Genomic DNA, 21,517 nt, shown 5'->3' on the forward strand with positions numbered 1-21,517 from the left:
CAGTTGGAGGGATAGGGTTTGGCTCCCTCAGGTTTATTTCCAGTCTCTCTCAGTTACCCCCACTCCCATGCCCTCTGTGTTGAAGATGGCAGTAGCAGCTGGTAAAGATCCTGTACCTGAGGAATGGAGGGATAGAGACACCATTCTCCCAATCTGACCCCCCGGACCCTAACCTGGGGAGAGGCCTCAGTTTTCACAAACCCAATAGGCTGTGGCTCTGTTGATCCGAGGGGTGGTCCTTGTATTGTTCTCTGCTTGGCTTTCCCAGGACGGCTTGGATGCGTAGTCTTGAACAAAGAACAACAAGCTCTGTGAATGACTCCGAAAGCTTGTGATTACAAATAAAGCTGTTGGACCCTAACCTGGTGTTGTGAGACTTTTTTACATTAACATTGTATCACTAACTATCAAATCAGTGTAGCTGATCATTAGGAACCAGTTTAAAGGTTACCTATATGAAAATAACCTAGTGGCTAGCAGTCACTATAGGTTTAGAAGAGAGGGTTACTACCGTTTAACTTTGAAAGCCCCATGGTATGCCTGGACTTTGCAAATGCCTGTGATGAAAGTCTTACATTAACGATTGCTACAAAAATTTGGGACATTGGATATGCTTGGTAAAGGAAGTGAGGGAAGAACTGGTTGCACGAAAAGAAGTAGTGACTATCAGGGATATGATTTTGAATGCAAAGGTGTATAGACTCAAGGGTGCGTGGGGCAGCACGGTAGCATTGTGGATAGCACAATTGCTTCACAGCTCCAGGGTCCCAGGTTCGATTCCGGCTTGGGTCACTGTCTGTGCGGAGTCTGCACATCCTCCCCGTGTGTGCGTGGGTTTCCTCCGGGTGCTCCGGTTTCCTCCCACAGTCCAATGATGTGCAGGTTAGGTGGATTGGCCATGTTAAATTGCCCTTAGTGTCCAAAATTGCCCTTAGTGTTGGGTGGGGTTATTGGGTTATGGGGATAGGGTGGAGGTGTAGCCTTGGGTAGGGTGCTCTTTCCAAGAGCCGGTGCAGACTCGATGGGCTGAATGGCCTCCTTCTGCACTGTAAATTCTATGATGAAAACTTAGTTATTAACAATATTAACGAAGGTTCATGTGTATTCCTAAAGTACAATACGAAGTCTTACAACACCAAGTTAAAGTCCAACAGGTTTGTTTCGATGTCACTAGCTTTCGGAGCGCTGCTCCTTCCTCAGGTGAATGAAGAGGTCTGTTCCAGAAACATATATATAGACAAATTCAAAGATGCCAAACAATGCTTGGAATGCGACCATTAGCAGGTGATTAAATCTTTACAGATCCAGAGATGGGGTAACCCCAGGTTAAAGAGGTGTGAATTACATCAAGCCAGGACAGTTGGTAGGATTTCGCAGGCCAGATGGTGGGGGGTGAATGTAATGTGACATGAATCCCAGGTCCCGGTTGAGGCCGCACTCATGTGTGCGGAACTTGGCTATAAGTTTCTGCTCGGCGATTCTGCGTTGTCGCGCGTCCTGAAGGCCGTCTTGGAGAACGCTTACCCAGAGATCAGAGGCTGAATGCCCTTGACTGCTGAAGTGTTCTCCGACTGGAAGGGAACATTCCTGCCTGGTGATTGTTGCGCGATGTCCGTTCATTCGTTGTCGCAGCGTCTGCATGGTCTCGCCAATGTACCACGCTTCGGGACATCCATTCCTGCAGCGTATGAGGTAGACAACGTTGGCCGAGTCGCACGAGAACGTACCGCATACCTGGTGGGTGGTGTTCTCACGTGTAATAGTGGTATCCATGTCAATGATCTGGCACGTCTTGCAGAGATTGCCATGGCAGGGTTGTGTGGTGTCGTGGTCACTGTTCTGAAGACTGGGTAGTTTGCTGCAAACAATGGTTCGTTTGAGGTTGTGCGGTTGTTTGAAGGCAAGTAGTGGGGGTGTGGGGATGACCTTGGCAAGATGTTCATCGTCATCAATGACGTGTTGAAGGCTGTGAAGAAGATGACGTAGTTTCTCCGCTCCGGGGAAGTACTGGATGACGGAGGGTATTCTGTCGGTTGTGTCTCATGTTTGTCTTCTGAGGAGGTCGGTCCGGTTTTTCGCTGTGGCGCGTTGGAACTGTCGATCGATGAGTCGAGTGCCATATCCCATTCGTACGAGTGCATCTTTCAACGTCTGTAGATGTCTGTTACGCTCCTCCTCGTCTGAGCAGATCCTGTGTATACGGAGCGCTTGTCCATAGGGGATGGCTTCTTTAATGTGTTTAGGGTGGAAGCTGGAGAAGTGGAGCATCATGAGGTTATCCGTGGGTTTGCGGTAAAGCGAAGTGCTGAGGTGACCGTCCTTGATGGAGACGAGTGTGTCCAAGAATGCAACTGATTTTGGAGAGTAGTCCATGGTGAGTCTGATGGTTGGATGGAACTTATTAATGTCATCGTGTAGTCGTTTCAGTGATTCTTCGCCGTGGGTCCAAAGGAAAAAAATGTCATCGATGTATCTGGTGTATAACGTCGGTTGAAGGTCCTGTGCGGTGAGTAGGTCCTGTTCAAACTTGTGCATGAAGATGTTGGCGTATTGGGGTGCCAATTTGGTCCCCATGGCTGTTCCGTGCGTCTGGATGAAGAACTTGTTGTCGAAGGTGAAGACGTTGTGATCCAGAATGAAGCGGATGAGTTGCAGAATTGTGTCTGGAGATTGGCAGTTGTCGGTGTTGAGTACTGAGGCTGTTGCAGCAATGCCGTCGTCATGGGGGATGCTGGTGTAAACCGGACCAACCTCCTCAGAAGACAAACATGAGACACAACCGACAGAATACCCTTCGTTGTCCAGTAATTCCCCGGAGCGGAGAAACTACGTCATCTTCTTCACAGCCTTCAACACGTCATTGATGACGATGAACATCTTGCCAAGGTCATCCCCACACCCCCACTACTTGCCTTCAAACAACCGCGCAACCTCAAACGAACCATTGTTTGCAGCAAACTACCCAGTCTTCAGAACAGTGACCACGACACCACACAACCCTGCCATGGCAATCTCTGCAAGACGTGCCAGATCATTGACATGGATACCACTATTACACGTGAGAACACCACCCACCAGGTACGCGGTACGTTCTCCTGCGACTCAGCCAATGTTGTCTACCTCATACGCTGCAGGAAAGGATGTCCCGAAGCGTGGTACATTGGCGAGACCATGCAGACGCTGCGACAACGAATGAATGGACATCGCGCAACAATCACCAGGCAGGAATGTTCCCTTCCAGTCGGAGAACACTTCAGCAGTCAAGGGCATTCAGCCTCTGATCTCCTGGTAAGCGTTCTCCAAGGCGGCCTTCAGGACGCGCGACAACGCAGAATCGCCGAGCAGAAACTTATAGCCAAGTTCCGCACACATGAGTGCGGCCTCAACCGGGACCTGGGATTCATGTCACATTACATTCATCCCCCACCATCTGGCCTGCGAAATCCTACCAACTGTCCTGGCTTGACACAATTCACACCTCTTTAACCTGGGGTTACCCCATCTCTGGATCTGTAAAGATTTAATCACCTGCTAAAGCTCGCATTCCAAGCATTGTTTGGCATCTTTGAATTTGTCTATATATGTGTTTCTGGAACATACATCTTCATTCACCTGAGGAAGGAGCAGCGCTCCGAAAGCTAGTGACATCGAAACAAACCTGTTGGACTTTAACCTGGTGTTGTAAGACTTCATACTGTGCTCACCCCAGTCCAACGCCGGCATCACCACATCATGCCTAAAGTACAAGGTTACTATATTAAACTACGCTATCTCTAACTACAGAACTCTCAAATACACAACTGCTCCTGTGCCTCATCATCTTTCACTTCCTTCTAACTGCCACAAGGCTCAGCATCTTGTCTTATATACTTGTAAGATTAGCTCCCTCTAGTGGCCGTCTTTAGACATTTAATGAACCCTTTGAAGTTCTTGGGCGGAATCTCCCCTACCTGGCGGGGTGGGGGGTCCTGGCGCCGAGGAGTGGCGTGTACCACTTCGGAATCGGGATGCCCCAAAGGTGCAGAATCCTCCGCACATTCAGGGGCCAGGCCGGCCCCGGAGTGGTTTGTGTGTGCTGGCCAGTGGGGAAGGGGCTTGGCACCACGCCAACCGGCGCCGAAGGGCCACCGCCGGCCGGCGCGAGTTGGCACATGCGCGGGAGTGCCAGCGGGTGCTGGCATCATTTCAGCGCATGCGCAGTATGGGTTAATCTCCGCCTCAGCCATCGCGGAGGAGCACAGCGGCCAACGCGGAACAATAGCGTGCCCCCACGGCACAGGCCTGCCCGCAGATCGGTTGGCCCCGCTCGAGGGCCAGGCTACCGTGGAGGCACCCCCCCAGGGCCAGATCCCCCTGCGCCCCCCCCCGTGGATCCCGGAGGCCGCTCGCGCAGCCAGATCCCACCGGCAAATACCTGGTGTAACATACGCCGGTGGGACGGGCCGAAAATGGATGGCCACTCGGTCCATCGCGAGTCGGAGAATCGCCGGGGGGAGGCCGTCGACTGGCGCGGCGTGATTCCTGCTCCCGCCAAATCCACGGCGCCGGAGAAGTTGGCAGCTGACGTGGGCGGGATTCCCGCCGCCCCTCCTTCCGGAGATTCTCCAACTCGGAGGGGGGTCAGAGAATCCCGCCCCTTACATTTATGATAATCCCACATCCCCCTTTCTTTGTAAAATAAAATTATTATAAACTTTGGTTGAGATACTATTCTTTAAACATTACATTCCACGTGGGAACCTTAAAGCTATTATTGATCATGCGCTTGTTATTATTTTTACAACCCAGTCAATATACATATCATGACAGTCCTGTCCCTTTAAATGTCTGACTGCCTCTTCGAATGTTGCAGACACTTCCCATTCTAAATCCCAAACCTACTTCCTATTGTGAGAAACACTCTCCCACTATTGGTTCAGTAAAGATAACTCCAATCTCCATGGACTGCAGCAGTTCAAGAAGGCAGCTCACCACCGCCTCCTTCAGGGCAATTAGGGATGGGTAATAAAAGCTGGCCTAGCCAGCGACACCCACATGCCAGGAATTCATTTAGACACTAACTGGGAGAGGTCAGTGTGTTTGAGAGAGCTGTTCCACAGTGTGAGAACAATATTGCATTTCACAATTATATCAACACATCTGTACTGCTGAGATCAGCACAGAGTAACCCCCAGGATAGAAATCATTCACAAACTAACACAACTAGCTCAGCCTCAGAAGCTGTTTCCTCTCTTTAACACAGAACTTCTACTGCCTGGACTGTCCCTTTAAATACTCACAGGAAACTTTCAGCTCAGAATTTAACTCACTGATTTTGTTTTTCTCTTAAAGGTGCGACTGATCCAGTCCTCATCCAGTCTCCGAGTCTGGAACGTGTCCCAGAGGGTCAGACTGCACGGTTACAGTGCACCATGCGGAAATACGCAGTGAAATACACAAACGTTTATTGGTACCGGGAGCGTCCAGGGAAACAGTGGGAGAGCATTTCAGCACTTAATACAAAGAATTACATATACCGGTCTCCAGGTTTCTCTGAGCGTTTCCTGCCTTCCAGACACATCGACTCCGACAGCTTCATCCTGACAATCAGCAACGTACAGCCCAGTGACACTGCCGTCTATTACTGCTCAGTGTGGGGAAGGGTCTATGGGAATGGAAGCCAGCTGAATGTAACCAGTAAGTAGAGTTTTCATTCCAATTACCCACAGCAATAGCCTCTTCCAGATGAGTGAATTGGAGATGAGTTTGTGATGATGAAGAGCTAGGAGGTGACGTAAAGTGATCTTACTGATGGGTTCACTGTGGGGAAGAAGCTGAGCTCAGCTTCAGCAATTCCCCAAAGTTCCACATCTCTGGCTTTATCCTGAGGGGGTGTCTGGGGAGGTTAGTGCCGTGTGGCTGTTTACTGAGCTGCAGAGAAACTTTGTCTGAGCCGAGTCCGAATGTTGGACAGACATTTGGAGAGTGTGGAAAGAACATTGGGATCAATGGAGGAGGTGGAGAGACTGATCTGAGTGATGGTGAAGTTGGGAATGTTGACCAGGTTTCTGAGGGTGAAATGAGGATGAGGAGGGAGCCAGGGATGGTGCCCTGGGGACACAGCAGAGGCGATCATTCAGACACTGGAGGAGAAATCCTTTGGTGCGGATATAATGTGGATGATGTGAGCAGCAGGAGTGGGACCGTGAGAGAGCAGTGCCAGGGGCTGCAATGTGGATCCGAGACTTTTAAACAGGAACCTGTGCTCAGTGGTGTTAAACAGAGTGGAGAGGTGAAAGATTCTGAGGAGGGATAGACAGTGGCCATCACATTCACACAGATATCAGTTATGATGTTGATCAGTGGAGTGCCAGTGTTGTGGGTGAGAGTGAAGACTGATTGCAGGATCAGGAGCTGGGAGTGGGCAGGAGGTGGCTCCCAATTGCAAACAGCAAGAGTCAGTCGAATGGATGGTTTGATTGTGGAGACAAAGAAATGACTCCGTTGCTGAGAATGTGTGTGTGAAATGAGCATGGATTGTGTGGGGAGGGGTGGACAGACGGTCAGATCTAAGCACAGCTGTCTTTTCACATCCAGGCATGAATGATGGTGGGGAGTTGTGACGGTCCCAGACCAGACCCCAACTTTTGTTAGGATCCCGGACAGGAAACCCCAAACAATTTACAATTCATAAAACTGTGAGGAAAGATATTTCACTCCAGGAGTGGTGAGTCTGACCAATAGGCATCTTTTATGGTAAAACAAACTTTAATTTAAACACAGAATTAACCACATTGTAAGTAATTGTAAAGTCCCCACAGTCCCAGGTGACCACAGGCTGCTTTCCCTTTGAGGGGGAGAGCTGACTGGTGGTGATTTAACCTGAGGGTCACCACACCTCAGGCGAGGGGCAAGGTTGGGAAGGCAGGGCCTTCATGAATAACCGCAGACTGTACAGGAATTGAACCCACGCTGCTGGCCTCGCTCTGAAACCTTCTATACTTCCGGGGGACTTATCCCTCTATTGCCATCCTATTTATGGATTTGTCAAGATGCCCCATAAACGTCACTTTCGTAGCTGAGTTCACCATCTCCTCCGACAGCGAGTTCCAGGCACCCACTACCCTCTGTCTAATAAAACTTCCCTTGCCCATGTCCTCTAAGCTTTGCCCCTTGCACATTAAACCTGTGTCCCCCAGTAATTGACTCTCCCACCCTGGGACAAAGCTTTTGCCTGTTTACGCTGTCCATGCCCCTCATAATTTTGGAGACTTTTATCAGGTTGACCCTCAAACTCCGCCGCTCTCATGATAACAAACCATGTTTCTCCAACCTCTCCTCATAGTTAATGCCCTCCATACCAGGCAACATCCTGGTAAACCTCTGCTACACCCTCTCCAAACCCTCCACATCCTTCTGGTAGTGTGACGACCAGAATTAAACACTGTATTCCAAGTGGCCTAACTAAGGTTCTATACAACTAGAGCATGACATGCCAATTTTTATGCTCAATTGCCGGACCGATGAAGGCAAGCATTCCGTATGACTTCTTGACAACCTTCTTCACCTGTTTTGCCACTTCCACTGACCTGTGTACCTGTACACCCAGATCCCTCTGCCTGTCAATATTCTGAAGGATTCTGGCATTTACTGTATATTTCCCAAATATTTTAAACCTTCCAAAAAGCATAACCTCACATTTAGCCGGATTATAGTCAATCTGCCATCTCTCTGCGCAAGTCTCCAAACGATCTATATCCTGCCGTATCCTCTGACAGTCCTCATCGCTATCCACAATTCCACCAACCTTCATGTCATCTGCAAACTTATTAACACTGTCCTCCAAACAGCAAAGGTCCTCAGCAGGTACCCCTTCACCCTGGGGTGTCCCTCGAAGATGTCGGGGATGTCTGACTGTCCCAGGATGCAGCTGTCGTGCACATTCCCGGGGAAGTGTGCACACACGAGCACGATCTCCATGTGGTGGTCGCTCACAAGTTGGAGGTTCAGAGAGTGGAATCCCTTTTTGTTGGTGAAGGGAACTCCGTGGTACCCGGTGTGTGCAAGTGGACATGTGTGCGATCTATTCCCCCCTGGATCTGGGGCATCCCAGCGATTGCCCCCCCCCCGCCCCGTACAGCTGAGGCAGCCATGGGGCCGTGACCTTGGCTCTGGCAGCTCTCCCAGATCAACCATTATTTTCCTCAGTGTTGGGAACTGAATCCTGATTGGAGAACGGGATACACTCAGTTTGGGGGTGAGGTTGGGAGGGGGGGGTGGTGGCGTGAGGGGTGAGGTGGAGGGGTGAGGTGGGGGTGGGGGGGAGGCTGACTGTACACAGCGGCAGAATGATTGTGAGGATTCAGTGTCAGGGAAAGTGATCATTCCGAGGGAAGCAGTGAGCAGGATGGGGAGGGGATTAGGGATTTTCCTGCAACATTTCTGCAGCACCGGAGCACAGAGCAGAGAAGCAGAGGAGCTGGAATGTGAGAGGAGGGATTGGGAGATGTGTGGCTCCATGAGTGGGGACAGGGTGTGGGGAGAGCCTGAGACTGGGAGGTGTAATCAGGAGCTGCCGTCCATCCAGACGCACATCACTCTGCTCACTGACGTTGCTATTCCTCTTCACATTCCCAGCGGCATTCCTGTTGTTCCCTCAGTTCCTATTTCTATTATTTGGTCTCTACCTTTTTTGGTCCATGACCTTTAATTTGAGCAGAAGTAAGGAACACAAGGGTGGGGGTGCTAGATATTACATAGATATTCCATAATAGTTAACCAGTTGTATTTGTTGCTTATTTAATTATAGTTATTTTTAATAAGAAGTAAATTATGTTTAAATTTTCAAACCTGGTGACTGTAATTATTGGGCAGCTGAAGACCTCGGGTATTGTAAAATAAAAGTTAACATCAACCATGTTGAGACTCCGGGTCAAGTGGGGCTGGAATTGACCGCGCACTGGTCCAGGGTGTTGTAACAATATGTTTCAACTAATTGACATTTAACTCAGATACTTTTAAACATGAGCTAATGTGTGACTCATTTACACTTGCTCAAAGCGAGACAGAGACCGGCTGTCTGCAAACAAAAGGAATATGTTCAAGCCATGCTCCTTTCTTTCAATTCAACAGGAGCTTTGGGAGCCTCTAATTCGGGGTAATTCTCCATGGCAACGTTTCAGCCAATCAGATTTGACTTTCTTTTTAATAATCGTTATTGTCACAAATAGGCTTGCATTAACACTAATGAAGTTACTGTAAAAAGCCCCTAGTCGCCACATTCCAGCACCTGTTCGGGTACACAGAGGGAGAATTCAGAATGTTCAAATTACCTAACAACACGTCTTTCGGGACTTGTGGGAGGAAACCGGAGCGCCCGGAGGAAATCCACGCAGACACGGGGAGAATGTGCAGACTCCGACAGACAGTGACCCAAGCCGGGAATCGAACCAGGGACCCGAGAGAAGTGAAGCAATAGTGCCAACCACTGTGCTACAGTGCCGCCCATTGCCACCATTTCCCCTGTAGAATAAATTATGATTCTTTGAAATTAAACATTCCTGTGTTTTTCTCAATGAGTACAAAATGAAAAACTTCAACAATGTGTCTGTTTTTGACAAGATTCAATCCTAAACAACCAAGCAACTGATTTTTAATTTACTCACACAAATATATTTTGCTTTATTTGAATGAATCAGCCCATCGTTTCAGTCTTAGAATCTGGTTCTCGCTTTTTAACACCGAACATTCCCTTTAAACACTTTGGAACCTTCAGACTGGTGTTTAACTTGATGATATTTTTCTCTTAAAGGTGCGAATACTCCAGTCCTTATCCAGTCTCCGAGTCTGGAACGTGTCACAGAGGGTCAGACTGCACGGTTACAGTGCACCATGCGGAACGCCGCAGTGACACACACCGATGTTCACTGGAACCGGGAGCTGCCAGGGAAAGATATGGAGAGGGTTTTAACACATGATATAAAGAACAACACACAATGGAGTCCAGGTTTCACTGAGCGTTTCCATCCTTCCCGAGACACGTCCAATAAAACCTTCATCCTGACAATCAGCAACGTGCAGCCCAGTGACACTGCCGTCTATTACTGCTCCGTGTGGGGAGATATCAGTGGGAATGGATCACAGCTGAATGTAACCAGTAAGTACAGTTTCCATGATTCTCATGTGGTTTTACTCACAGATAGAATCTTCTTGAACTTATCTTCCAGAACTTAAATTCTTTGTCTCCTTTGTTTACTCGGGTTTTTGCCAATGTGGTGCCTCGAGCTGTTTTGTTTTATATTCATACTTTATTGACAAGATGCCATCCCTAACTGCCCTGGAGAAGGTGGTGGTGAGCTGCCTTCTTGAACCGCTGCACTCCATGTGGTGTAGGTACTGCTGTTAGGGAGGGAGTTCCAGGATTGTGACCCAGCGATAGTGAAGGGACGGCGATACATTTTGTTGCGGCACCCTGGGCCAGCGCACGGTCAGTTCCAGCCACACAGATCCCAGAGTCCCAACAGAAGTGAATTAACCAGTAATTTGTGTATTTTCCTGAGATCTTTGACCCTTGACTTCTCCAATGAGTTACAGGCACCAGATTTGAAAGTAAAACATTAGAACTGTTTATTTATAAAAAGAGTAAAAGGTGAACAGATAATGGAAATAATGTAACACTGATCTACTTGTCTAACTATTCCCCAAACACCGTCCCACCCGCCACCCACATGCACACAAGACAGACACACAGGGGGGAAGGGAAAGGATCAAAATGATGGGGATTAAACTGGGTGTGAGATATTTGAGAATCTTTGCTGCTGAGGTTGAGGTCTTTGAAGGCCGTGATCTCTTCAGAATGCAAGGTGTTGAACCATCGGTTGGTTTGGACCCTCAAGCTGGACCATTCAGGCCGGATTCTCAGGCTGTGGGATCCCCTCTGGGGACGGGCTTCAACTTGTGTTGAGCTGAGCCTTACCCACAGACAGAGAACTTCAAACCTGCTGAGTTTCTGATATGTGGTCAGCTTCAGCAGACTCACCAACAACTTGTCTCAGTTACACAGAATATTAGAGCAGCATTTTCCTGAGGCCTTTGAGAGGTCTGGTACTTCTAATGGAAGAGGAACCGGAAAGATCCCCCTCCCCAGCTCTGTATTCAGGTTTTGAGTACTCACTAACTGCTCTGTGTACCTGAAGGGGGTTCAAACTGAGATTTGAGAGAGAACCCCCCTCTTCTGGGAGAGAGATTCAAGAGGATTCTGCTCAGCTCTGCAGTTTGGAAAAATCTGGGTTGGCCGGCACTGATTCGTCCTCCAACACGGCCGGAGACTTCTCCGCCCACACTCTCCTTGGCATTCCGTGGGCCACAACAGTTTTACGTGTTTCTGTAACATGGCCAACATGCATTGTCCCCCAGTCTCTAACTGAGACAGAATCTGAGGGTTTAGTTGAGAAGGAGGTGGTTTTGGTGGTTGAACAGGTTTGAAGTCCCCACCATGGGTGGTTAACAGACTGCCCCTGGTACTTCCCTCCAACTTGGTCGACACTCCTTGGCATCTTCTCTGTACCTGACTCTGTCTGTCCCTCACCGCTCGCTGTGTGAATCTGTCTCCACCACACTCTCAGACAGTACATTCCAGATCGTAAACACTCGCTGTGTGAATCTGTCTCCACCACACTCTCAGACAGAACATTCCGGATCCTAACCACTCGCTGTGTGAATCTGTCTCCACCACACTCTCAGACAGAACATTCCGGATCCTAACCACTCGCTGTGTGAATCGGTCTCCGTCACACTCTCAGACAGTGCAGTCCAGATCCTAACCACTCCCTGTGTGAATCTGTCTCCACCACACTCTCAGACAGAACATTCCGGATCCTAACCACTCGCTGTGTCAATCTGTCTCCACCACACTCTCAGAGAGAACATTCCAGATCCTAACCACTTGCTGTGTGAATCTGTCTCCACCACACTCTCAGAGAGAACATTCCAGATCCTAACCACTCGCTGTGTGAATCTGCCACCACCACACTCTCAGACAGAACATTCCGGATCCTAACCACTCGCTGTGTGAATCTGTCTCCACCACACTCTCAGAGAGAACATTCCAGATCCTAACCACTTGCTGTGTGAATCTGTCTCCACCACACTCTCAGACAGAACATTCCGGATCCTAACCACTCGCTGTGTGAATCTGTCTCCACCACACTCACAGACAGAATATTCCGGATCCTAACCACTCGCTGTGTGAATCTGTCACGTCCACACTCTCAGACAGTACATTCCGGATCCTAACCACTCGTTGTGTGAATCTATCTCCACCGCACTCACAGACAGTACATTCCGGATCCTAACCACTCGTTGTGTGAATCTGCCTCCACCACACTCTCAGACAGAACATTCCGTATCCTAACCACTCGCTGTGTGAATCTGTCTCCACCACACTCTCAGACAGAACATTCCGGATCCTAACCACTCGCTATTTGAATCTGTCTCCACCACACTCTCAGACAGAACATTCCAGATCCTAACCACTCGCTGTGTGAATCTGTCTCCACCACACTCTCAGACAGAACATTCCGGATCCTAACCACTCGCTATTTGAATCTGTCTCCACCACACTCTCAGACAGAACATTCCAGATCCTAACCACTCGCTGTGTGAATCTGTCTCCACCACACTCACAGACAGAACATTCCGTATCCTAACCACTCGCTGTGTGAATCTGCCTCCACCACGCTCTCAGACAGTACATTCCGGATCCTAACCACTCGTTGTGTGAATCTGCCTCCACCACACTCTCAGACAGAACATTCCGGATCCTAACCACTCGCTGTGTGAATCTGTCTCCACCACACTCTCAGACAGTACATTCCGGATCCTAACCACTCGCTGTGTGGAAGAAGTTTTTTCTTCATTTTGCATTTGCCTTTTTTGCAAATTATTTTTTTGCCCTCTGTCTTAATCTATTCAGAAAGGGGAACAGTTTCTCCCTGTCTGCTCTGGTCAGAACTCCAGTGATTTTGAACATCTCTATCAAATCTCCTCTGATCCTTCTTCTCTCCCAGGAGAATGGTCCAACTTCTCCAATATATCCCCGGAACTGAAGTTCCTCATCCCTGGATCCATTGTCTTGAATCTTTGCTGCTCTCTCTCCGATACCTTCACATCCTTCCGAATGTGCGATTCCCAGAACTGGATGTAATATTCTGATTGAGGCTGAACTAATATCTGAAGCTGAATATACTGAAGCTGCCGTGTGTGTAACATTCTGATACTTTACAGAACAATCATCCGACCAGAATCCCGGGACAGCAGATGCGATTGTTTTAAGCACGGGTATAATCCTGGCCTTTGTTGTCTTGTTCTGCTTCGCTCTGCTCACACGTTATCTTGTAAAAAAGAGGTTGCACTCCGCAAAGAACTCCACACAAGGGTAAATATGACTCGTTTTGTGTCTGATACTGTTACTGCACAGGGTGATTATTTTATAACTTGCTGCTTTTAGTGAGGAGCCACATTCTCCTTGCAGCCTATCATTCAAGTGTGTGACCTGCTACTGTTGAGACCAACACATGTGCCAGTGCTTGACTGGTGCCAGTCATCTCCAACTGTCCTGGCATCACAACCACCCCAGTATTGACCAACAGGCACCTAACTGCTGCTGCTGAGAGCCAGGATGGTTTTAACAGTTGAAGCACTAAACCTCGCCCTTCGGACATTAGTGCTGGATAATTGCCCCCCTCGCCCTGTGTGCTGGTTCAGTGCCCGTGTCCCCTTGTATCCAAAGCTCCTCAATCTTCACCCTCCCTGTAAAAGTCTGCTTCCATCTCTTCTATCCCAAGTTTAAAGAATTTTGAAGACCTTTGATCATATTGCTCTGCAATCTGGGTTCTGCTAATGATAAAAAATGTCTCCCGTCTTTCTTTGTATTTGTTTTGCTGACACCAGACCCAATCCCAGTGAATCTCTCCTGTTTCCTCACTAACGCCTGACAGCTTAATCAGCTTGGAGTGGAGAGCTCTCTAGCATGTCTTCAAAAACTGATATAACTTTCACTGTCAGTGAACAACAGACGTCTCGGTGTTTCGTAACTAACATTCAAAACATTAAAATGTTCCAGGGAATATTGTGCAAAATGGGTGTTGAAATTTCCAGGTTGTAACGAGACAGCAGTGAGTGCATGGCCCAGATAGCGGAAAATCCCAGTATTCATTGTGGATTCACTGGGAGCTCAGGGGAATCCTGACCACTCTGGTTTGGGTGGTGTGACCATGGACATCTGCACAGTTTGCATTGCTTTGATACAAATGAGATGGATCAGATTTCCCAGGAGAAGTCCACACTGTTTCCAGCCCTTTCTCAAAGTGTGACATGCTTTGTGTTTATTGAGTTGGGAGGTTAATAGGGGGGGTGAAAAAGGCAGATGGGACACTTGCCTTTATCAATCGGGGCATCGATTACAAAAGCAGGGAGGTCATGTTGGAGTTTTATAGAACTTTGGTGAGGCCACAGCTGGAGCACTATGTGCAGTTCTGGTCGCCACATTATAGGAAGGATGTGATTGCACTGGAGGGGGTGCAGAGGAGATTCACCAGGATGTTGCCTGGGATGGAACGTTGAAGTTATGAAGCGAGGTTAGATTCCTTTCTTCATTGGACAGCAAATTCTGCTTAGTTAGGAAATGATTCCGGATATCTGGCTCATCCGTGTCATCGTCCTTAAAAACTGGAATCAAAGGCCCATGTTGGAAAATCTGAACTCCGTCTCCGCCAAGAGTGTGACCTGTTGTTCTGCAGTAACGCTGCAATGAAGCTAATGTGTGGCATTTCTTTAGGATCCCTGATGAAGACCAGAACCCTGTGTATGCAACAGTGGACGGTGAGTAAACTAATTCAACCATTGTTGCAACGCTTTCCGGGAATTACGCTCGATCCCAGATACCCCTTTGATGCTGTTAGTTTTGGGATGTAATTAACATGCTAATAATTTGACCAATTTATTTGTCTGATTTGCAAAGATTACCGTTAATTGCAGTAAAGTTACATCGGACAGAATGAAGATGGTTGGAGGCTGTCCCCAGCCCTGTAGCTGCAGAGTGTGAGACATACCCTCAGGGTGGCAATGTTACAGCGAGTGACCCCAAAAAGATAAACTTTCAGACATAGAAAGTCCACGGAACGGCCTCCTATATTTCACCAGCGTCTGGAATATCCTTGTAGAGTGATCACATTGTCAGTTCTCAGAGCAATTCCTGGGAATAGAGATGGTTAAGAGTTGACCGATTAGTTTGATATGAGAGTTTTTGGATTGAATCGAGAGAGAAAAACTATTTGCTCTGGCGAGTGGGTTAACAACTAGAGATCAGAGATTTAAAAACATTGGGTAAAGATCGAGAGGGGAGATGGAGAGAAATGTTTTTAACTCAGAGAATTGTCGGGATCTGAAACGTTCGCCTGGAAAATGTGGAGGAAGCTGATTCCAGAAATCATCTTAGAAGAGAGTTGGGCAGGTACTTGCTGTGGAGGGAGAGCAGCGAAGGTTTACCAGGCTGAATCCTGGATGGTGGGACTGTCCTATGAGGAGAGACTAAGTGGGTTAGGATTATATTCATTGGAGTTTAGAAGAGTGAGAGGGAATCTCTCAGAAACTTACAACATTCTAACAGGATTAGACAGGGTAGATTCAGAAAGAATGTTCCCGATGGTGGGGGAATCCAGAACTAGGGGTCATAGTTTGAGGATAAGGGGTAAACCTTTTAGGACTGAGGTGAGGAGAAATTTCTTCACCCAGAGAGTGGTGAATCTGTGGAATTCGCTACCACAGAAAGTAGTTTGTTAAGTAATGGGTTAAGAGACATTCCAATTAGTTGTCTCATTTATGTTAAGTATCCAATAATTGACACTGATTATGTGAAGAGGCTTCAGGTGGCCTTTGTGTCAGGTGATGTGATGTTAGAGTTTTGTGCAGAGTCTGTTGAAGTAAATTAAAGGTGTTTGTGGAAAAGGAGCAGAACTTTTGACTATACAACAGCAGCTAAACGGCTAACATAGTTGAGGTCAAAACATTGTGTAATTTAAAGAAGGAATTAGATTTCGCTCTTGGGGATAAAGGGATCCAGGGATATGGGGGGGAAGGCGGGATCAGGGTATTGAACTTGATGATCAGCCATGATCATAATGAATGGGGGAGCAGGCTCGAAGGGCCGAATGGCCTCCTCCTGCTTCTATTTTCCATGTTTCTGTGTGTGTCTCAGGAATTTACAGGATTCCGGATAAAAAGCAGGAATGTGGGATTGGGCACAATGGCCCTTGAAAGAACCAGCACAGGTTCAATGGGCCGAATGGCCTCCTTCTGTTCTGTGAGTTGCTGATTTCTCTGATGAACTTTATAACGGAGAGGAAGCCTCATGTCTCCCGGGAAAATTGCCCAAGTCACTCCGGAATTTTCATTTGCTGCCATTCCAAGTTTCCTGAGGTCGACCTTTACATGGATTTATTCTGAAGAAACATCTTTGTGTTTTCTTTCAGATAAAACACGGAGCAGCAATCAAGAGGTTCAAGAAACTCCTTCTGCTCTTTTGGTAAGTGTGGTATTATAGGTATTACGGTACCTGATCGGCTAAAGCACCATTGGTGGAAACTGTATGCTTTCTATTGGTTAGAATGTGTGATAGCTCCGCCCTGCTAGGCGGGGTATAAGAGCCCGTGCCGCCTCAGCAGCCTTCACTCTGTACCTGAGCTGCTGGGGGAAACATCTCGCTTATTAAAGTCTTCAGTTGGACTACAACCTCGCTTTAGTGGTCATTGATCGTGCACCAGTAAGGAAATGGAAATGGGGCTCAGCTGCTGTTCTTTGCTGCATTTTAGATTTGCTGCCATTTCCCAAAATAGGCACCACATCAATTAAAGAGGAGTTTGAATGTTACTGTAAGTTTACAAATCAATCCTTCTGTTGCAGACAGGAGAGTGATAGACAACCTGCTCTGATTTCCCCGCTCCACCTGTCTGTCTGCACAACGTGTTTTCAATTATTTTTAAAGTTGCTGGTGGCATATTTTTCAAATCCATTGGGTTCTGTGAACCAATTTACTGATAAACTGCAGAAAACTGGAGTTAACAGTAACTCAGAAGGTTAGTTTAAACCTGGGAACGAAGTTTCACAACTGCCCACTCCATCACACACACTCATATATAGACACACTCACACACACTCTCTCTCACACACTCACACACACTCTCTCACACACTCACACACACACTCTCACACTCTCTCACACACACACTTTCACACTCACTCTCACGCACACACACACCTTCTCACACACACACAGACACACATCCTCTCACACACACACACACACACACCCTCATACACCCACTCTCGCATTGCCGCCCTCTCCCTCACGCGTGCCACCACCCGCTCTCCATCATTCTGTCGCCATCTCTTTCTCTCTCTCTCTCACACACTCACTGACTTGCATAATCACTGCTTATTTATATATTTCAGACATATTTTGAAAAGTTTCCAGGACCTTCCATGTGAACAGGTTGAAGTTGGGGACAGAGTTTCTGTGGGTTTCCAACCTGAAACTTCAGGGGTGATTTTTTGAGGTGTGATATTTTGAGGATAGTTTTTTGAGGTGTGATTTTTTGAGGGGTGATTTTTGAGGATAATTTTTTTGAGGGGTGATTTTTTGACGGGTGATTTTTTTTGGCACGTGATTTTCTGAGGGGTGATTTTCTGAGGGGTGATTTTTTGAGGGGTGATTTTTTGAGGTGTGATTTTGAGCCCCTCTCCGTCTGTGAGAAAGTCACCGTGGACCCAAACTCTGGAGTGAAGTGAAAAATGTGATTCTCTCCGGCGTGATTGGTGTTTGGAATCTCCCCCCCCCCCGCCCCCCCCCCCCCCCCTCCCCCCACGAGGAGTGAGAATCACACGGTGTGAGATCAGGAACCTCACTGTAATACATCAGCACACCATTACCCAGCACTCTCTCCAGACCTTACCCCCTCCCTCACGGAATCTTGACTCAGCGTGACGTCCCGCCAGCATCATTTCCACCAAGGCTGGCCGGGCGTGAGGCAGTCTCAGAGTCTCCACCTCACCAGAGTGTATCTCACACACACACCCTCTATCCCACACACACACCCTCTATCCCACACACACACCCTCTATCCCACACACACACCCTCTATCCCACACACACACCCTCTATCCCACACACACACCCTCTATCCCACACACACACCCTCTATCCCACACACACACCCTCTATCCCACACACACACCCTCTATCCCACACACACACCCTCTATCTCACACACACACCCTCTATCCCACACACACACCCTCTATCCCACACACGCCCTCTATCCCACACACACCCTCTATCTCACACACACCCTCTATCCCACACACACACCCTCTATCTCACACACACCCTTTGTCTCACACACACCCTCTATCTCACACACACACCCTCTATCCCACACACACACACTCCATCTCACACACACCCTCTATCTCACACACACACCCTCTATCTCACACACACACCCTCTATCTCACACACACACCCTCTATCCCACACACACACCCTCTATCTCACACACACACACCGTCTCTCACACACACCGTCTCACACACACACCCTCTATCTCACACACACAGCCTCTATCTCACACACACACACACTCACACACACCCTCTATCTCACACACACACCCTCTATCTCACACACACACCCTCTATTTCACACACACCCTCTATCTCACACACACCCTCTATCTCTCACACACACACCCTCTATCTCTCACGCACACACCCTCTATCCCACACACACATACCCTCTATCTCACACACACACCCTCTATCTCACACGCACACCCTCTATTTCACACACACCCTCTATCTGACACACACCCTCTATCTCTCACACACACACCCTCTATCTCTCACGCACACACCCTCTATCCCACACACACACACCCTCTATCTCACACACACACCCTCTATCTCACACACACCCTCTATCTCACACACACACTCCCTCTATCCTACACACACACCCTGTATCCCACACACGCCCTCTATCCCACAAACACACCCTCTATCTCACACACACACCCTCTATCTCACACACACACCGTCTATCTTTTCCACACACCCTCTATCCCACACACACACCCTCTATCTCACACACACACCCTCTATCTCACACACACACCCTCTATCTCACACACACACCCTCTCACACACACACACACCATCTCTCACACACACCCTCTATCTCACACACACACCCTCTAACCCACAAACACACCCTCTATCTCACACACACACTCTCTGTCTCACACAAACACCCTCTATCTCACACACACACCCTCTATCTCACACACACACCCTCTATCTCACACACACACCCTCTATCTCACACACACACCCTCTATTTCACACACACACCCTCTATCTCACACACACACACCCTCTATCTCACACACACACCCTCTCACACACACACACACCATCTCTCACACACACCCTCTATCTCACACACACACCCTCTAACCCACAAACACACCCTCTATCTCACACACACACTCTCTGTCTCACACAAACACCCTCTATCTCACACACACACCCTCTATCTCACACACACACCCTCTATCTCACACACACACCCTCTATCTCACACACACACCCTCTCACACACACACACACCATCTCTCACACACACCCTCTATCTCACACACACACCCTCTAACCCACAAACACACCCTCTATCTCACACACACACTCTCTGTCTCACACAAACACCCTCTATCTCACACACACACCATCTATCTCACACACACACACCCTCTATCTCACACACACACACACACACACCCTCTATCTCACACACACACACCCTCTATCTCACACACACACACCCTCTATCTCACACACACACACACACTCTATCTCACACACACACCCTCTATCTCACACACACACCCTCTATCTCACACACACACCCTCTATCTCACACACACCCTCTATCTCACACACACACACCCTCTATCCTACACACACACCCTGTATCCCACACACACACCCTCTATCTCACACACACACCCTCTATCTCACACACACACCCTCTATCTCACACACACACCGTCTATCTCACACACACACCCTCTATCCCACACACACACCCTGTATCTCACACACACACCCTGTATCTCAAACACACACCCTCTATCTCACACACACATCCTCTATCTCACACACACACTCTCTGTCTCACACACACACCCTCTATCTCACACACACACCCTCTATCTCACACACACACCCTCTATCTCACACACACACCCTCTATCTCACACACACACACCCTCTATCTCACACACACACACCCTCTATCTCACACACACACCCTCTATCTCACACACACACCCTCTATCCCACACACACACCCTCTATCTCACACACACACACACTCTATCTCACACACACACCCTCTATCCCACAAACACACACCATCTCACATACACACCGTCTCACACACACCCTCTATCCCACACACACACCCTCTATCTCACACACACACCCTCTATCCCACACACACACCCTCTATCCCACACACACACCCTCTATCCCACACACACACCCTCTATCCCACACACACACCCTCTATCTCACACACACACCCTCTATCTCACACACACACCCTCCATCTCACACACACACCCTCTATCTCACACACACACCCTCTATCTCTCACACACTCTCTATCTCACACACACACCCTCTATCTCTTACACACACACCCTCTATCCCACACACACACCCTCTCACACACACACCCTCTATGTCACACACACACCCTCTATGTCACACACACACCCTCTATGTCACACACACACCCTCTATGTCACACACACACCCTCTATCTCACACACACACCCTCTATCTCACACACACACCCTCTATCCCACACACACACACACCATCTCTCACACACACCGTCTCTCACACACACACCCTCTATCTCACATACACCCTCTATCTCTTCCACACACACTCTATCTCACACACACCATCTCACACACACCCTCTCACACACACACCCTCACACACACTCACACGCATACACCCTCACACACCCTCACACACCCACTCTTGCATCACTGCTCTCTCCCTCACGCGTGCCACCACCCTCTCTCCTTCATTTTGTCGCAAGCTCTTTATTTCTCTTTCTTCCTCTCTCTCTCTCTCTCTCTCTCTCAAACACTGACTTGCATCATCACGGCTTATTTATATTTTCAGATATTTTTTGAAAAGTTTCTAGCACCTTCTATGTGACCAGGTTAAAGTTGGGGACAGTTTCTGTGGGTTTCCAACCTGAAACTTGAGCTGTCATCTTTTGAGGTGTGATTTTTTGAGGTGTGATTTTTTTGAGGTGTGATTTTTTTGAGGTGTGATTTTTTGAGGTGTGATTTTTTTGAGGGGTGATTTTTTGAGGGGTGATTTTTGAGCCTCTCCGTCCGTG

The 21,517-nt window shown here is 48.3% G+C and overlaps 1 protein-coding gene across 1 annotated transcript in view; it reads left to right on the top strand.

The window, feature by feature from the left end:
- Positions 1-21,517, top strand: part of LOC140424302 (uncharacterized) — a 196,541-nt gene that overhangs the window by 169,594 nt on the left and 5,430 nt on the right. Inside the window, exons 3-7 of the mRNA XM_072507858.1 lie at positions 5,332-5,676; positions 9,791-10,135; positions 13,264-13,414; positions 14,816-14,859; positions 16,509-16,561. Of these exons, the coding sequence (XP_072363959.1) occupies positions 5,332-5,676; positions 9,791-10,135; positions 13,264-13,414; positions 14,816-14,859; positions 16,509-16,561 (938 nt within the window). The remainder of the gene's footprint in view (positions 1-5,331; positions 5,677-9,790; positions 10,136-13,263; positions 13,415-14,815; positions 14,860-16,508; positions 16,562-21,517) is intronic.

Source organism: Scyliorhinus torazame, chromosome 1 (genome assembly GCF_047496885.1).
Source record: "Scyliorhinus torazame isolate Kashiwa2021f chromosome 1, sScyTor2.1, whole genome shotgun sequence".
NCBI lineage: Eukaryota > Metazoa > Chordata > Chondrichthyes > Carcharhiniformes > Scyliorhinidae > Scyliorhinus > Scyliorhinus torazame.